The sequence below is a fragment of the Ambystoma mexicanum genome, chromosome 5q (genome assembly GCF_040938575.1).
Source record: "Ambystoma mexicanum isolate Mex_15411 chromosome 5q, UKY_AmexF1_1, whole genome shotgun sequence".
Classification (NCBI taxonomy): Eukaryota; Metazoa; Chordata; class Amphibia; order Caudata; family Ambystomatidae; genus Ambystoma; species Ambystoma mexicanum.
Genome location: NC_090933.1, coordinates 526,080,219 through 526,098,431, shown reverse-complemented (window position 1 = coordinate 526,098,431; position 18,213 = coordinate 526,080,219). Strand labels below are relative to the sequence as shown.

Sequence of the window (18,213 nt, the reverse complement as noted above, 5' to 3'; positions counted from 1 at the left end):
ATGTTTTTGGCAACACCATTTTTAAAACAAAAACTGAAAATCTATTCAATTTTCTTGTGACTCATTGAGCACATTTTCACACAAAAAAAAAAAATTCAAAAATGAATAACCTCTTATGGGTATGCTCCCTTTTTGTAGAGTTACCGTTATAGAGTGATCCTGATAGAAGAACCACTTAAACACAAAATACACATCTATCCATGGAGCCCTATTCCCCCGTCAACCACAAGTTCCTATGGCTGTCTTGTGTTCATAAAACTAAGTCGCATCTTTTAGAAGTTCAAGCCACGTTTTTTCTAACAAATACATTTTGAGGGAGTAAAGCTAGCCAAGCCTTGGCAGGTGTGTTGCACATCCGAAATGTAGGCCCTGGATAGGTTTGCTAGAGCTGGGCAAATAGCTTGGGCACAAATGCCAAAAGCAGTAACCCATCCAACATAGGCCTTTAATTTATAAAATAAAAAGTGAGTCAAATTTCTGTCAACCTTGGGACCAAAAACCCCAAGGGGGGGGGGAAGGCGGGAGGGGGCAAGAAAGACATGGCAAGCTTAGCTACTGAGAAGACATTGTACTGTCAGCTGAAGATCAAGTGGCAATGGGTCTCAGCTGTTCCCAAACAATGGGAATTATTCATTTACAGCAGTGGCGATAATGTGTTAGGACTCCAAATCATGCACATCATGGAATGGCACGACGCAAGTCCATGGTTCTCACAGCGACTACTCACTCGGGGAAGAGAGCCTCTGGCACCCACAATGGGAATGAGTTTAGGGAGTCTGGGATACCATGAGCAGGAAAGTCACAGGTGGTGTGACGATTTATGCGGTCAACCTATTACTGTAGGTGTGTGATCCCTGGTACAATACAGGTTTATATTATTAGATTTGGGAAATGCATGCCTCTCCTCAACGGATATATTCAAGAATTAGTGCAGCGAGATGACCATTGAATGCCCATCTCTTGGGGGCTGGAGCAATAAGGACATGGGGAAAGAGAACAAAACTCATAGTGGGGATTAGATAGTGGGCTTCTTGAACTCTTTGCTGCTGTCCACCGTTGTACTGTTCTATTCTTCACATGGCATGCCCATGCGAGTGCTCAAGAAAATGATCCAGGAATTAAATAGTAACCACTACTCCCTCATCTGGGTGAGTGTAGAGAATTGCTCTAGCAGCACAAAGTTCTAGGAGAGCGGCACGTTTGAACTCCAGAGCCCGAAGATCAATACTTTGCCTCTCGCACGGAGGATGCCAATGATTAGCATGGGTTGAGGCAGAATGTCGAGGAAACCGGTATAGGTGGAGCAACCCAAAAGAAGGGACACTACAAGGGGCTGCAGGAAGGACCAGAATTTGTCAGCATGATCAAAACTGGCTCCAAGGTCTGGAAAACAATGCACAATGTTGAGCTCCTCACCTTCCAGGCCCCCCACTAGGATTGAAATAAGAATTTGATTTTTTTATAAAAAAAAAAAAAAAAGCTTACATTTGTTTTTTTTTAAGTCAGTTGATGGGTATTGGGCATCAACTAATTAGCACATACTACCTGTGGGGGAAAAAGAAGAACAAGGGTAGCATGCTGGAAATCTCAGTTCCACAAAAGATGCAAACGTTAACTTTCTGTCCATTGTACACGACAGACTGCTTTAAATGCAATGGGTTCATTTCTAGCTTTGTCCTAATGCTCCTTTATACACTTTCCAAAAACACAAAATGTCACATGTTTGTTTGCAACCAGTTGGCCCCAAATCAAAAGTAGCTCCAAATAACTGGTGGTGTGTATGGGAACAACATATAAATGGAGACTGGTGTGCAATTTATCAAAAAAATGGGAAGGGTGCACCTGTAAGATGCAGGTAGTTTTTTTCATGGACAGCAACCGATAAATGGCACAGTTTGCCACACAGCAGAAATATTTCAACCGAAAACTAAATCCTCAACCAGAAGTGCTTAAAATTGTAGTTAAGTAAAACTATCTTGGGTCATTTAAAGTGGTATTTTGACACAATGGAAAAAAGTGGTGGCAGTTTCTACAATGAGAAAAATATCAATGTTCAAAACAACAGCCTATGCACTCATCTATAGTGTTAAAATTAAAAATGTTGGTATGAGTTCACAATGAAGCATCCCAGTGTACCATGTTCCTATTTTATTGGCAGTGTTTGAATTGCAAAATGAACAGAAAGAATAAAGATATTGAAATATTCGAGAAGAATGGCAAATCATTACAATGAAATACACCCATCATGCATACAAAAATCATATGAGGTTTTGAGATGGCCTAGGCAATTCTGGTTAGTTCTCTGGAGATTCTTGGCTGGGCAATTTGGAGCGGAAAGATTATCCATTACCATGAACACACATTAGATGTTCAGTAATCTAAAGGGCCAATGGGACAAAGGCTTCAGAGTTCGTGATTAAGCCCCAATTTTTGTGAACTCAACGAAGGAGACACGGTCTTCAAATTACAGCTTAAAATACCAGTAGGGCTTGAAATACGATGGAAAATCCAAAAAGAATCATGCCTGTTCTACTGCGAGCTTGAAAGTCAAATGATAGTACTTAATGTGTCACCTTTGGACCTCAGCTCCCCATAAAAATCATACAGAGGGTCAGCCTAGTGGAACCTAGAGGACTGTGTCAGTGATCTGGGTTAACCATTATCAGAAACATCTGCTAGGATCATGGTTTCACAACCCCAAGAACATACTCAAAGCTGAACTTGGAGATGCCCAGAAATCTAATGGATCAAAGAATTCCATTAATCATGCATTAAAAGTTTTTGCCTTCAAGTCTGCAACCGTACAATGTGTTATGACCCTAAGCATCTACTTTCCAAATTTGAATTTCCTATTTTATTTACTAGAATATTTTTTAAATGAACTTTATGAAAATAAAGAACGCTACACGTGCGTCTCGCATAGCGAGACTGCCATCAAGGTTCTGGGATCCCAGACATTCACATTTCATCAGTGTGGCATGTTGCTACGATGAAATATTTAATAAATGATTTTGCATGCAAAAGTATCAACAATTAGCCCCCACCTTTTTGTTTTCACGCGTTTAGAAATTATATCCAACGTACAATGTTTTGGGGCAGGGAGGTATTCTACTGGAGTATCTATTACGACAGCCAATGGAAAGATTTGACCGATCAAAAAGCATGGAAATTCCAATTATAAAAAGAGAAACAGGGAATAGCGCACACTCTGGAACCAGAAACTGCAGGGAAGGGTACCACTTGTTCCAAATTTATTAGCATACAAATTAAAAAAGAAGGCCAATAGGACCCCTGTAAACACTGGAGGGGGAGGTACCTGTACTTCTGCCCTCTATATTTGGGAACATTGTACCACCAGCAAGGCTTAAGCTTTCAGGTGGTGATGCAGGCAAATCCCCAAGCCTCCACAAATTAATGTCCACACTGTTGGGGGATAATACAGCTTCTTTATATAAACTAAGGTTCCCACTAATATATACACTTAAATAACACTTCTTTGGCAATAATATTCAAAGAATGGCAAATATATACACTATGTGGTAAATTCAGTAATTAATGCATCAACTGCAGACAGTTTAAATAGGCATGTGAATTCTTTAGTGAGGTGTAGCAGCATAGACTAGGGAAGAAAGGCAGGTTAGTTATGAATAGTGGCAGAATGCTTTCTTTAGACTACATACACAATTCTGAGAGGATCCCCGACCCCCCACAACCTGTAATGGAAAAGTTAAGCCTAACATCTTGTCTTTTACAGCCCAGTCCAAAACATTTACATAACCCTCTACTTTAATTTAAAAAGGTTCTACCACCCCAAAGTACCCGAGAGGCCACAAAAGAACAGGATCCAAGACGAATCTGGGACCCCCTAGACGACTCCCGAGGCTAGACTATGCTCTTACTCATCACAGTACCTCTGGTGCCTTGGCAGGAGAAGGGGCAGAGTTTATTAGTTGAAGCGATTCCCTTCCAAGGATGCCCCCCCCCCCCCTTTGGAAGAAGGAGCTACGGGAATGCTGAGTCCAAGAAGAAAAATTGAACCAAAGTCTTGCTCTTCGCATGCTCTCGGTTAGTCAACGATTTCTCCTACTGTAGAAGTCCTGGGAAGATTACTTGTTGTGGGCTCCTCAAAGACTTGGCAGATAAGAGCAAGACCCCATCGATGACTTCTGGCAGCGGCAGGTGCATAGGTCACTTTTGGTGTCTGAATATCGCGGTTTTCCAATGTTTGGTTCTTCGGTGCTGCAGCACAGACCTCTGGACGGCTGCTGGCGTCTTTGACTCGACCACTGGAGTGGACCATGGACCCTCACCAAGTCTGGACCCTCAGGACATCTAGTTGGATTCTGGTGGCGCGAAACCCACCGGCAGACCTTCCTCGTCACTCAGCGACTATGTACCTCCTCCGGCAGGAAAAAGCAGTCAGTGATAATGGCACGGGTGTCCCTTGGAGTATTCTTTGGAAGTTTGGAACTTTACTGCTACAGTTGTCAAGCAGCACTATGCTAGGGTACCCCCTCTGGGTGGTAGACAGCAACGTGCTTCCAGCAGTCACAAATACTCCTCTGGACTCTGGGTGACACCAATGGACTTGTTCGACTCAATATGTCCGGGCACTCATCTTCGGGACTCACGAAGACCCCGTTCTCTAGACAGCAGGCACACGGGACTGGCTTCCAGGGTACTTCAGATGAAGAGCAGCAGATTGCACAATGTTCCCTCATAGCTCAGAGAGAAGTCTCCTTTGCAGGTCCTCTATGGAAGAAAACAGCAGCTTTCGGATTACATGAAGACAATGCGGCAGCAGACTTCCCCTGTTAAACACATTGGTTCCCATTCACTCTGGTTGACTGAGCTTGGCTCAGCCTACCAATCACACAGAAGGGCGTTCAGGCAGGCAGCCAGCCAATCAGGCCATTCACTCCACCCAGACACCCAAAATAAAGAATGCGGATTGGGTAAGCAACCACCCTTTCAGCACTCTACACAGCATTCATGTCAGTTTCAGCCCATACTGTTAGGGAGAATTCTCAGAAATATGCTAATTCCGCTCTACCTTAGAGACCCCCAGCACCTTTGCTGGATTTTGAGGACTTTACCTGGAAAGAGCGAGACCCTTTTTCCCCACTCGCTCATGTATTTTTGCTATGACTTGAGCATTGTGTTTTATTTTGGTTGTGGAGTCTGACAAACTCCATAGGCATCATCTTTTACATTATACCACACAGCGCCTTCAGTGCAGTGGCACAGGGAAGTCTTTGGGATTTCCCCAAGAGGTTTAAATTCCTTCTCTTGGATAAACTACTTTTTCCAAGAGCAGTGAAGTGAAATTGACTTCACTTACATTTTGACTTTCTAGACCCAGCACACACTATCTTACAATAGGGTGCTGGAGGGGTTACTTAGTATCCCCTTTGTCTAGTTTCTCATGTAACATTTTTATGTTACCCTTTCCTCGATGAGGCTGGTGGCAGTGGTTTACATTTTTTTTTTAAAACATTTTTATTGAGAGAGTAGGTCAGCAGCACGACACAACATAGACATATCAAAGCATAGCTTAACTATCTTACAGCTTTCAAATTAAGGGAGGAAGGGAAGAGGAAGATACCATAGTTTTCGGACATGAGAGCAACCATACAAGAGTAGTAGACATTGCAAATCAAGGCAAGGACCTAGGTGTTGCATCAAAGTCTGAGTCTAGGTCGCACAGAAAAGCGTAACAATGACCAAATATCTTTGGGGCGACATGGTGACGGAACCGACAGTACAAATAGTTCCTCATTGTCATTTACCATACAAAGGTCTTTTAAGAAAGTGGCTCCAGTTGGGGCGGTGGAGGACTTCCAACATTTAAGAATACAGCGTTTGGCAATAATGCAAGGGATGCTAAATAATCGCCTCGTAGTTCCTTCACCTTGCCTATATAGCCCAATAGGTATTTTTTGGGGGGGGGGGGGGGAAAAGAGTCGCCGGAATTGCCGTGATGGTCTTCAAGGAGCCTCGCAACTTCTTCCACAACTCCACAATTAGCGGACATGACCAGTACATAAAGGCCCCGCATCGGGGGCGTCACATTTGGGGCAGGCACCTGTGCAATTTTCCACAAATTTAGCCAATCTGGCAGGGGAATAGTGTAGTTGCTTTAAAACTTTGAACTGAATCAGCCGGAGCCCAGCATTCATGGACACTGATCGAGGAAGTTGACAATACCTGGCCCAGCGGACCTCATCTATCTGGAGTGGCCACGTCTCGCTCCCAAATTTCCCTCATCGTGTTGCGCGATGGGGAATGGGTCTGCACCAATGAATATAGTATAGAGACCCCCTTGCCGTGGCTGTCTACAGACACGATTGACCTAATGCATGCATGGGACTGGGGTTCTTGCGGAAATGTCGGCCACTTCGACAAAAAAGCAGCCTTCATCCTGTAGTATTGAAGGCGTTTAAGCTGGCCCCTCCCCACCGCTTCAATAAAGCCTGTGAGGTCACAGAACTTACCATCTGGGAACATGTCGTGCAGCATGAAAAGCTTGTTAGGGTCCCAGGACTGCTGGAGGGCTCGATCAAATGTGAGGGGAAATGCTGGAGAAGTCCCATAGGGGGACTTCCGGGTCGCAGGGGGATTCCAGACCTAGTCTCTTGTAAATTCTGGCCCAAGCATGAGTGGTCGTGTATACCAGATCAAACGGGCATATGTCCCCATAGCTTGGGTTAAGAAGGACTGAGCCTATGTCGTTTGGGCGAACAAAGTGCTTTTCAATCAATATGTGGGGGGGGGGGGGGCAGTGTCCTCTGGGTCGAACCAATGCTTTGCAAATTGAGCTTGCGCACATAAGTAATAGAGCTCGAAGTCTGGTGCCGCGATGCCTCCCTGCACAAAAGGCTCAACCATCTTATCCCAACCCATCCTGGCAGTCTTCCCATTTCAGATAAACGATGAGGCGAGTGATTTAAGTTTCGAGAAGAAGGGTTTACCAGGCCAAACTGGGATGTTATTGAAGTAATATAGGATCTTCGGAAGGACCACCATTTTGAGTAGCGCAACTCTGCCATACAGGGATAGTGGAAGGCTAGCCCACATCTGAAATTTGGTCAAAAGGGTTGACAACAGTTCCCCATGATTGTGCGTATATAGCAGGTTTTTATCTCCGGCAACCATTATCCCTAGGTAGCGTACCTTGGTGGGGGCAGGTCTAAATCCCTCTATTTCAGCTAGGTCTCCCGTGCCGTCAGTAAGGGGAAATATTTCTGACTTTGGTACATTAATTCTATATCCCAAGTATTCTGAGAATTCATGTATGTCCGACATGATGTGTTGCACATTTTCTTCGGGATCACGGACATATAGTAAAGTGTCGTCCGCGTAAATTATTATCTGAGGGGGGCCGGTCACCTTAAGACCTCTGTGTGAGTGGTTCTGACGTATGAATTCCGCCATTGGTTCAATGGTCAGAGCGAAAAGTATGGGCGAGAAGGGACATCCCTGTCTAGTCCCCCTGTGTAGTTGGAATGACGGGGAGAGAGTAGTGTTAGTCAGGACCTTAGCTGTCGGCTGTGTGTATAGTAGTCGGACACAGTTAATATAGTACTGGCCGAGACCAAACCGCTCCAGCACCAGAAAGAGGTATGCCCAGGATACAGAGTCAAAAGCCTTCTCGGCCTCTAATGCGACCACGGCCGTCTTGGCATCTGGATCTATCTGTGCCATAACATTAAATAGGCGTCTCAGGTTGAGAGCCGTAGATCGGGCTGGTATAAAGCCGGCCTGGTCAGGATGAACCAGGATCGGCATATAGGGCAGGAGTTTGGTGGCCAGCACTTTTGCGAAAATGTTTGCGTCAGTGTTGAAGACAGGGGTCTATAGGACGTTATGTCTTGTGGCGGTCTACGGGGTTTCAAAAGGACAGTGATGATTGCTTCCTGCATCGATTCCGGGAGAACCCATAGGCTCATTGCCTCTTCCCATACTTTCAGCAGTATCGGGGCCAATTCACTACAGAATTCTTTATATAAATCCGCAGGAAGGCCATCCGAGCCAGGGGAGCGGCCGCTCGATAAAGCTTTTATGGCCTCTGCAATCTCCTCTGTTGTGATTGGCCTGTCTAATATTATTACGGGTCTCGGTCGTTAATGTGGGATGGTCGAGATTATCTAGATATTGAAACGTGTCCCCTTTGTTTTTTTTTTGTTTTTTTTAAATCGTGGTTGGAATAGAGGGAGGAGTAGAACTCAGTGAATGCGGAATTAATGTCTGGGTCTCCGTTTACCGTCACTCCAGTCGGTGTCTGTATACTCGGGATCGGGTTATGGTGCCTATCGGTTCTAAGCATGTTGGCCAGGAATTTCCCAGCCTTACTGATTTCCCCATATCGTCGGGCTTTGGCTGGTGCAGCCATATAGAGAACTTCTCTATGGGATAGAGAATTCTTTTAGCGTAGTATGAATTTGCGACAGGGTTCCCTTATCCCGTGTGAAGCTGTACTCAGTCTGTAACAGGCCAATTTTTGTCTCGGCCACCCCCAACTCCTCTCGTACCGACTTCAGCATACCAGTCGACCTGCCCAGGATGGCTCCCCGGACCCAGGCCTTGAATGCATCCCATAGAGTAGCATAGGTGGCAACCGAACCCTCGTTTAGTTCCAGGAACTCCGCAATCTCTGTATGAAACGATTCACACATGTTGGAGTCTCTTAGGATTGCAGGGGGCATCCTCCATCTTCTCGTCGGGGGGGGGGGGGGGGACATCACTAAAGTTGATGTCAAGCGACACCGGCGAGTGATCCGGAAGGGTGCGGGGATGTATATCACATAGGGACTGACTAACGATCCAATAGTCAATGCGCAAATGAGAATCGTGCACCGACGAGTAAAAAGTGTATTTCTTCTCATTTGGGTGTAATGCACGCCATGCGTCTACCATACCCATTTGTTCCATTAATTGTTTTACTACCAGTGCGGCCTTGGAGGGGGTTCTGGGGACAGTCGATGAGCGATCCAGGAATTGGTTCAATATCATGTTGAAATCGCCACCCCAGAGTATTTGTGCCTCCCCAGATGAAGATAGAATATCCATTATTGTGCAATAAAAAACTGTGGGTCGTCTAAATTGGGACCATAAGTATTAATCACAATCACTTGGTGCCCCGCCAATTCCCCCCCCCCCCCCCCAATACGTATCTACCATGTGGATCTATTTTGCTGGACTGATATTTAAAACATAATTTGGGGTGTATGAGAGTCAACACTCCTCTGGATTGTGCCGAATATTCTGTATAGTACCTGTGCGACCCCCACCTTGGTAAATGTTTAGTATTGACCTGCCCAAGAGTGTGTGTCTCTTGCATAAAGAGGATATGAGGGTTGTGGCGTGCGATGTATGCTGTGATCTTCCTTGCCTTAATCGGGTTATTTAACCCATTCCATATTTAACATTAATTTAATATTCCAGGAAAGGAGCTTAACATTCAAGCCCTTATTGACCTGTGTCATAGTTGTACCTGAGACTAGACATATGTCCATACTCCCACCCAATGGGTATCCCCTGCTGCAAAACCGCTCTATTTTAACCGTTATAACAACCCGGAAAATGGGCTCCCCCAACAAGCCCGGCATTTCGCACGGCAACGCCGTATCCCTATTCCACCCCCAATCCCCACCCGCATCATCAACCCCAACTGGACGATGTACCCCTAAAGCCATAACCTAGGAACACTCCTGGGGGTGTGAGCTGCACTCACATGGCCGCCCACCCAGGAAGTCTGCACGGCTCCATTCCAACAAACATTTGTAGTCAGGGCCACCCTGCGGCCTTCAATTTAAAACATTATAGCAGTGTGGCATCCCAAAAAAAAAAAAAAAAAAAAAAAAAAACACATCACCCCGCGGGGGCTCCACCGTGCCCCGGGGCGGCAGATTCTGGTTCCCGGCCCGCTCCCGGGACGGTGGATGGAGGCTGCAATATACTGCATGGCTTCGGTTGGGTTTTCAAAAAAGTGAGCCCTGCCTCCATGTTGAATTCTCATTTTCGCTGGAAAGACAAGGGAGTACGGGACCTGGCGGAGTCTCAATTGTCTCTTGATGGGCTCATAAGATCTCCCAAGTGATTGCACATTAGTGGAAAAGTCCGGATATATGTGGATCCTGTTTTCATGGAATAGAGTGCCCTTATCCCTGGATATCCGCAGGATAGCGTCCCTGTCCCTATAATTGAGAAGGCGGGCAATTATTGTATGAGGTGGAGCTCCAGGCCTGGGTGGAGGCGCCGATGTAGGGTGTGTTCACTCCACAAGGAAATGGTCCGAGAAGGAGTCGGGACCCAGGAGTTCCTTCAGAAGGGCCTCTACGTGGCATTCCATAGACCCTTTGCCAAAGGTTTCAGCCACCCCAACCAGACGGATATTGTTCCTCCTAGAACGGGATTCCAAATCCTTGCATTTGTCAAGGGTTTTCCGGCACCCCCCCCCCCCCTTCAACTGGGCAATATCGCGGCCATGTTTTAGTATCGAGTCTTCATTGATAGCGATCCTGCCTTCGGCCTCAGTAATACGTGTGCTTTCCTTGTCCACCCTCACCTTCAAGGAGCTGATTGTTGCCCCTATGTCATCCAATTTAGTGTTCACCGCCAGGAAGCCCTTCTGAACCATAGCCATCAATCGGTCCACCCTTTCCTCCATTGGCAACTCAGGCTGACTGTTCACCTGCTGCGACGGGGCGCCACAGACCCGCTGGGCTGGGAACTGGCGAAGGAGTCCATTGGGCCCGTTTTCTTGCGGCGTGCTCCCTTCTGCTCGTAACGTCCCATGTATAGATTCAAGTGGTCCGCGTCTTCCAGCGCCTCCAGTCCCGTCTGCCCCAACGTATTGTACGGACTCTATACAGGATTGGTAGTGTGCTTAGACCCAGTTATCGTGCAGCAGAGATGTATAAAGGTCAGTTCCGGAGTGCTGGACAGGTGTGATCAAGAGTGCTATCGCCCAGGGAGGGCTGCAGCCGGATAAAGTGTCCCCTCCTCGGCAGAACCTGTTCGGGGTGTCCACCCTCCTCATGCGTTGCCCCACCTGTCCTTACTTGTTTTTACATCCGTCCGCATTTGAAGGGGCACTCCACCAGCAGGAGATATCAGGGGAGCCAAGGGCAGCCACCCCGCAGACACGGGAGTCGGATCAACAGCGGCCCATGTAGCACAGCGGCCGACTACACACCACGCGGACGTTCGAGGGGACCACCGCGTTAGCGCACCCAGTATGCGGCAGTGCTATATACCACCAACGTGGCACCCTCACATTAGCCGCACCCTCCTGGGTCTCCGCGTCGCGGCAACCCGCCGGCAGCGATGGTCCGATCACCTCCAGGAGCTGCTCTCCGACTCGATCCGGCCCCCCCCCCCCCGCGGCTCCAGGGGAAGATCGCCTGGAACTCGGGGCGGCCAACGTCCCAGCCTCCGTCCGCAGGATCTTCAGGACGGTGTATCTTCAACGTGGTCCGGTGTAGCGGCCCAAATTTTTCCCAGTATGTGCCCACAGTCTTACGGTGAGAGGATGCGTATCTTGAAGGATTTATAGAAGCCGGCGCTCTGGAACTAGGCGGCCATCTTAGATGTGTGCAACAGCGCCCCCATTGCAGTGGTTTGCATTTAACTACCGTGGTGTGCTTTTGTCTTGGGCTGCGTTCGCAGCTGCAATAAAGCACCCGTATTCTTTTTTTGCCATTTCTTTGTGGAAAGGTCCTTCTTGAGTTTTATTCTGTGTGCCAAACCAGGTTTGGTCCCTTTGTTGATTTGGTCTTTGGCGGAAATTCAAGAGTGACGCCCGCATCTGGCTCCAGTATGTCTGATGGGGACAGAAGTGAGGGAGTTGCCCGAAACTCTCTGTGCTTAATCCCCTTGGTTACAGAAATGCACCCAAAGGTGATTGGCCAGCTGGCTGTCCGGCAAGGACAGCCACCCTGCTGTGTGACTGACAGCTAAGCTGGAATGAATGGGAGAAACCTGCATAAAAGGCAAGGCTTTTTGGCTTGGAAGGCAGAGTCGAACACTGGACAAAGGAATCCGAAGAAAAACTTGGAAGAGACGCCTGCTGCAACTCCTGGACCGTTTGTTTGCCCGGTGAAGCCCTGCCTCTGTGCTAAAGCTCAGAATTCACCTCAACTAGAGAAGCCCTGCAAGGACGACTTCTCCCCGAGTTGGTGGGACCAATCCACTTCCAAGTTAGCCACCTGGACATCTTCTCGAAGGTGGTTGTATTTCCGCTGCTGGAACCGAAGAGCCAGGGAGAGGAACACCAGATTGTGTGCGTTGCTTTTAAGTTGGCCTAGAGCTCCAGGATGCAGGACTGACCAAGCCTGAGCCACCCCCAACAGAGTGCTGGACCCCAGATGCAAGGAAAGCCCATCTCAACAGCCAAGAGTCTGCGGGGGTGCTATTTGCTGAGACGCGAGGAGCTGAAACCACGAAGTGCCACTGAACAGAAGTAATTCCTTTTCTGTCGCCGACCGTCCCATTGCAGTGCAGGAGTCCTCCAGACGCCCTACCTCTTGTCCCCACGACTGAGGCCCAGAAACACAGGATCTGCAGAGCTGCACAGAACAGAGGCCAGCTGGAACCATTTCTTAACCAAAAGGTAATGTACAGTCCAAGAGAACTTACCTCTTGTTGTGTAACCTCACGTTTTCTCAGTGGAGACTTGTCTGGGTTGCTTCTGTAGAGTTGCCATCAGCTTCTTACCAGCCTAATCAGATTGTGACCCTACTTTGATTTCTTCTTGTCTACAAAGACTACTAAAACATTGTGCAAGACTTCTACCCACCTGCAAGAATTGCTTCAGCTCACCTAGACGTTTGCCCAATTGACTGGCCTGGCTCCCTGAATAACTCTTCTTCCCTCTGACTCTGTGTTTAGCCCTCCTTCCAGGAAGAGGTTAACTTACTTTGCATTGGGGGTTACCAAAAGTACCTACCTGCTTCAGAATATTTGCGAGATCTCTTCTTTTTTTCTAATAACCCTTTTCCTTTGACATGCTCCTAAGAATTGTTCTAAATGCAACAGTGATATAGAATGTACACAGCACCCTAGCTATTTAAGTCATCCGAGGGTGTGGGAAGTGTCTGTGTGACATCCCAAATGGGTACTTGATGATTTAGAAACTAAGTGTGTATTTTGGAGTGTATTTGTGTTTTACTATTATATTTACCCTTCTGAAGAAGGCTTACTCAAACTGACTGTTAAATAAATTAATAATTGTTTAACTTGTGTAGGTTTATTTGAATACGTGTCACTGTGAACCTCTGTTAACTCCCCCCTCTTGAGATAAGCATGTTGATGCTACCAACCTGTGCAGTACAGACTTATACCAAAGGTTGGGTTCCCATTGCCAGGAGGTCAGGGCTGTTGTAGTGCACCCAAAGGGTACTGCATACAATATTGCCTAACAGTCACACACACAGAACGAGAGTTCACTTCAGACTACATTCACACAGGTCCCACCTACAGGTTGTACACACAACACAGCCTCTGGGAAGGCTCCAGTCAGTCTGACAGGAGGCAGCCCCAGAGCTATGAGCCCCTGATGGCCGTGGGGTTTCGGCACATTACAAGTATGCACATAACATGGTATTTCCACCCAAAAACCAGTCAGGAGGAAGGGGACAGAGACAGGGCTTCCCAGGATTTAAGTAAACAAGGTAAAAGGCAATAGAAACCAAGAGGCCACAGTGGCCACCTTGCCTTCTATCAGGATCCATTGATTCCTATGGCAGGTCCTGGGTGTCCCAAAAATGGAGGACACCCAGAGCTACTGCCAAGTCAGCATGTAGCAGCCACCAGCCCACACCCTGCTCTTTGAGCATCACACAGGTGCACAGAAACATACATGTGGGGTACAAGGGTGTACCCACACCAATGGGTGCCATACAGGTATCCCATGGGTGTTTTTCACCAAAAGGAAAAAATGAAGAGCTGTACTACCAGAGGTCAAGGTTGGACCCCAGTGGCAGAAAAATACAGAGATTGGTTTATTCCCCGACAGGGCAGCCCCCTTCTCCCCCCCCCACCTCCATGTTGGTTGCTGCATTTACAATAAACACATTAAGTATTCACCTCAGTATTGTCTCATCTCTTGTAATGTAATTGTCATTTGTATAGCGACTATTCCTATTGGTATGGCGTTCTTAAACGTAACATGCTCCTAGATTTTGCCTTTAGTGTTTTACCAAACCCGTACTCCTTTCCTGCTTCAAAAAACAACCTCCTCTAGCAGCCAAGAATAATCTTTCATAAACAATGAGAGGGGGCAGGTTCTGAAACCGTCAGGGGCATAGGGATATCACAACCGGTTATATACAGCGAGATATGGTGTACTAGCTCGTAATAATTAAAACTTCTAGGCAAGCATCCATTGGAAGATTAATGCCAAGCACTGCATACAGACCGATGGACGCAGGTTCAGTGTCACGTTGCTACGGGTGACCTTACTGCAGTACATGGTTTTGTGGTTCAGGCTCCCTGTGGTACAATGGGATGCTCCTCTGCAGAACATCGCTACCATTCCAATCTTTTATGCCATGCCCCCATCACATCCCCACACATTACCTATGCTGTAGGATCTCTTGGCTCTCCACAATGTGTTGGTTCCTGGGTACTTCCATCACTCCCACCTGTGGGGGGCATGGGAGAGAAGAGTGTCCTTTTGCCCACCTGGCTTTGCATTTGTTTTTGGGGGTAAGGGAGATCCTGAAAAACTTTTGAGGCATTATGCACAAGAAACCCCCCTCCCCAACCCCCTGCCACTTTTATGCCATGTGAAAATTCTCCATGTCTGCCCCCTCCCACTGCTCGATGTTTGGCCCCATCCAGTATAGATCTAGCAACTGGGTCAACATACCCACAGTCGGAGGACCGAAGTATGATCCGTCAGATGTGCCCACCACAGATGGCGGCACATGGAGTTCCAGGCGATTTATTGTTGGACAGCAATCTCTTATTATGCATCCAAGGTCATGTGCCCATTGCGTGTGACAGCATGCGTGATTACCCTATGAAGTTGCAGCTAGCGTGGGGGGTGTCATTATCCAGGAAAATGACCAGCCAAAAAGTTCACCTCGAATGTTGGAGGAATGATCATTATCCCAAGCAATGACCCCTCCAGGAGTCTATAAGGCCATTAGCACATCATGTTAGTAGCAATACATGGTTTTGCTTAAGTAAAAATTGTTGAATAATGAAAATAAACCCGTGTTAATAAACTAAAAGTGGTTTTATTTTGTATCATTTAAATCACACGTTTAAGCATTTCAATTGCAAACTGGTGCAGGTTTAACATGAGCATGCATTCGTGCTTATGTAAAAGTAAACGATTAATCTATTTTTAAAAAAGCAAAAGCAATATCCCATGTTTTAGCTTTCTTATTGGCTTACCAAACAGAATATTGCAGTGAAAAACGAAATGGTTCTCAGAGAGGAAGTATCTTGTTGAAAGACACCCTGCATGGAAATTACAAATTACATTATTGATTGTCTACTTTTGAAGGTAGAATGTTCACAATGTAGCCAATACCGGTAGTTATTGAACAACAAATTCCATTTGCACGTTTGGCGATATAGCTTGTAGTAAACAATGTCAATTACAGCGGCTAATGTCCTTTAAAATCCCACCACAGTTAAGATAACTAGTCTTAATTACTGCGAGGCTAAATGTGGGCTCGGTAACGGGGGTCATTCCGTGTTGTGGGATGCAACCCCCCTGGGTGGACATTTCGGAACCATCTCTACAGACCGCATCTGTAACTTCACAACATAGCACAACGTGCTTCTCTTTAGATGTTGGGTTACATAACTGCTAGGTCCGTTTCAGATTCAATGCAACACGGGGCACGCCGCAAAATGGGAGGCGGGTCACTAACTGCATCATCACCTCCGAGGAATCCGAGCAGCCAGCTCAAAAAGACTGAGGGTCGAGTCTGAGGTGCATGAAAAAACACTGAAGTGATCTCTTTAAAAGCACCCTATTCTGATGACGTGCAAATGTGGTGGTCTGCCATCAAAGACACGACTGATTTACTGCTCGACAACAGACTTAGCAAACCATGCTGGCACTGCGAAGGGATTCTGCTCTCAAGAGCACAGCTTTAGCACAATAGGAATTTAAAATACGACACCAGCAAACACTGCTTCACGCTCCCCCCTTATGAAAATAGCAACACCAGCAAACACCGCTTGACACGTGTCCCCATTTTCTAAAGTCCGAGACTGCAGCACCGCGTTTCTAATTTAACGAGAACTCTTCCGTAAGCTAGAAATGTGGCAGTCTATGCTCGCAGTGCCACTGGAGCACATGTGTGACGCGTCCATGCAAACTGTAGATGTATGCAGCTTTTGCTCATGGGAAGCATGGCAGCCCCCCTTCCAGTATGTATTTCCACCCACCCCAGAATGTCGGTGCTGGAAACTGGAGCGGAGAATAGCACGAGCTCAGGATCAGCCACCCAAGCTTAACTCGCCATCCCCGAGGCTGGTTCCAAAACAATCTCGCAATGGTGTTCTTTGTGTGCATCCCTGGCCCCCGCCATGCAGGTCTGGCCCGTTATGCGTGCCAGCGTTCTTCCCAATACCCGGAGGCGGGCAGTGGAGTAACTTTGTTGGTGTGGACATGCCATCTTGAAACCCTGCCAAGTGAGTGGGATAAAATGGTGTGCCACAAAAGTTTGGGGAGGGGGGGGGAGTGGGAGGACCCCCCCCCCTCCAAATTAACTCCCTATCGAGGTGGGCAACTCTGAAATAGTTCTAACTACGCGATTGATTTCCGTTGGATCTAAGCTTCCCCTGTCCGTGATCAATGGTGTCATTTAATGCTCAATAGAACGACTCTACCCCTAAACGTTCCATCGGAAAAGGCTGTACAATAGGAACGTCAGCTTGGTAGTGGCACACGTCCCCCAACGTGCCATACACTCTACCCCTGCTTTAAGGGGCAAGGTCACGTACCACCGTTCTCTGCACAACGCCGATCCCTTTGTCCCCGAGGTTTGCGACGTAGATGGTGGTTCTTCCTCTCTGAGGTCCTGGGCTGGCAACTAGTTTTCGCGCGAAAGCTGAGACACGTGATCCTCACTGCCGGGAGTTTTGCTACTTTCATCCAATAGATTTACTGCCCGAGTGCGGGTCTTGCAACCAGTGGACTCACGCAAGAGCGTGGGGGAAAGCCAGAGTTCAGCGCCGCCACCCGACGGAAAGGTCACTTAGCAGCGCTCTCCGGGAGTCTCCGCGACCACTGATAAACAAGCACCGTTCCTGCCCTATCCGCAGGACTGGCCATGGACCAGGCTCACACATGCACGCACACACATTCCGTAATTACCCCCCTCTACTTCAATGGTTTTATCCAAATTTGACGGCAGATTCGCGGCAAAAGTTGGCGTCTCCCATTTCAATATTCCAGGGGCGCACGTTCATCTTATTTTCACACATTTTGCTCAGTGTGATATCGTTTTTTTTCGCAGATAAATACATTGTTCGGGTGAAGTATCACGGCTCTAAGTTGGTTCCAAACAGGCGCTAGAGCGTTTGTTTTCAGCTCGCCCCTCCTGTGAGTTTGGAATGGTACAGTCCCGAGGCTCTGGCTGCATGGAGCTGTCAACAAGCGTGAGCCCGGAAACTGCCCTGCAATGCTTCACTGTCCTGTGAGCTGAGCTGCTCGAGCTCGCCTAACATGTCTGCGCCCGCGGCCGGAGGCGGCATCTTGGGTGCTCTGCACCAGCTGCACAGCCTGCTCGGCTCCGGAGAGGCCGGCCCAGTCGCCCCAGCTGCGCACAGCCTTATCCGCAGCCTGGGCCAGGAGTGCCTGAGCGCCTCTGGAGAGAACCTTCTGGGTGGGTACTGCGCGAAGTCTGGACTTGCCACTGCCCACCGTTCTGTATGCAAACCCCCCTGTTTAAAAGTTACATTTCCAACTTTTTGGTGGACCTATAGCTATTTCTAAATGTATTATTTGTTTTAATTTTCCCTACAAATATACCAATTAGTCTAATGTAATGCTGTGGGGCAAATAGCATGATTATCCATCTTTCCGTGAAAGCTTCCATCCTCGGTCTATCAAATCTTGACATGTGCGAAGCAATGGCAGACCCGAGTCTTATGGGCCATGGGGTTAATGTTGTGTGAGGGGTGACGGAGGAAGGGATTTACATTTTCAATAACTAGAGGCATAGTACGATTTTAAATGGTAAC

General features: G+C 47.5%; 2 protein-coding genes across 3 annotated transcripts in view; one reads left to right on the top strand and one right to left on the bottom strand.

The window, feature by feature from the left end:
* Positions 1 to 17,418, bottom strand: part of MCM4 (minichromosome maintenance complex component 4) — a 115,462-nt gene extending 98,044 nt beyond the window's left edge. Inside the window, exons 1-2 of one of the 2 annotated variants that reach the window (XM_069621027.1) lie at positions 16,972 to 17,068; positions 15,406 to 15,471 (exon numbers count right to left, since the gene is read on the bottom strand). The gene's annotated coding sequence lies outside the window, so the exon portion shown is untranslated. Of the gene's footprint in view, positions 1 to 15,405; positions 15,472 to 16,971 lie in introns of both variants that reach the window. The other variant, XM_069621026.1, reaches the window with a different exon arrangement.
* A 200-nt stretch (positions 17,419 to 17,618) lies between these two features.
* PRKDC (protein kinase, DNA-activated, catalytic subunit) overlaps positions 17,619 to 18,213 on the top strand; it is a 3,362,625-nt gene continuing 3,362,030 nt past the window's right edge. The window contains exon 1 of the mRNA XM_069621025.1: positions 17,619 to 17,855. Within this exon, the coding sequence (XP_069477126.1) occupies positions 17,696 to 17,855 (160 nt within the window). The 5' untranslated portion in view covers positions 17,619 to 17,695. The remainder of the gene's footprint in view (positions 17,856 to 18,213) is intronic.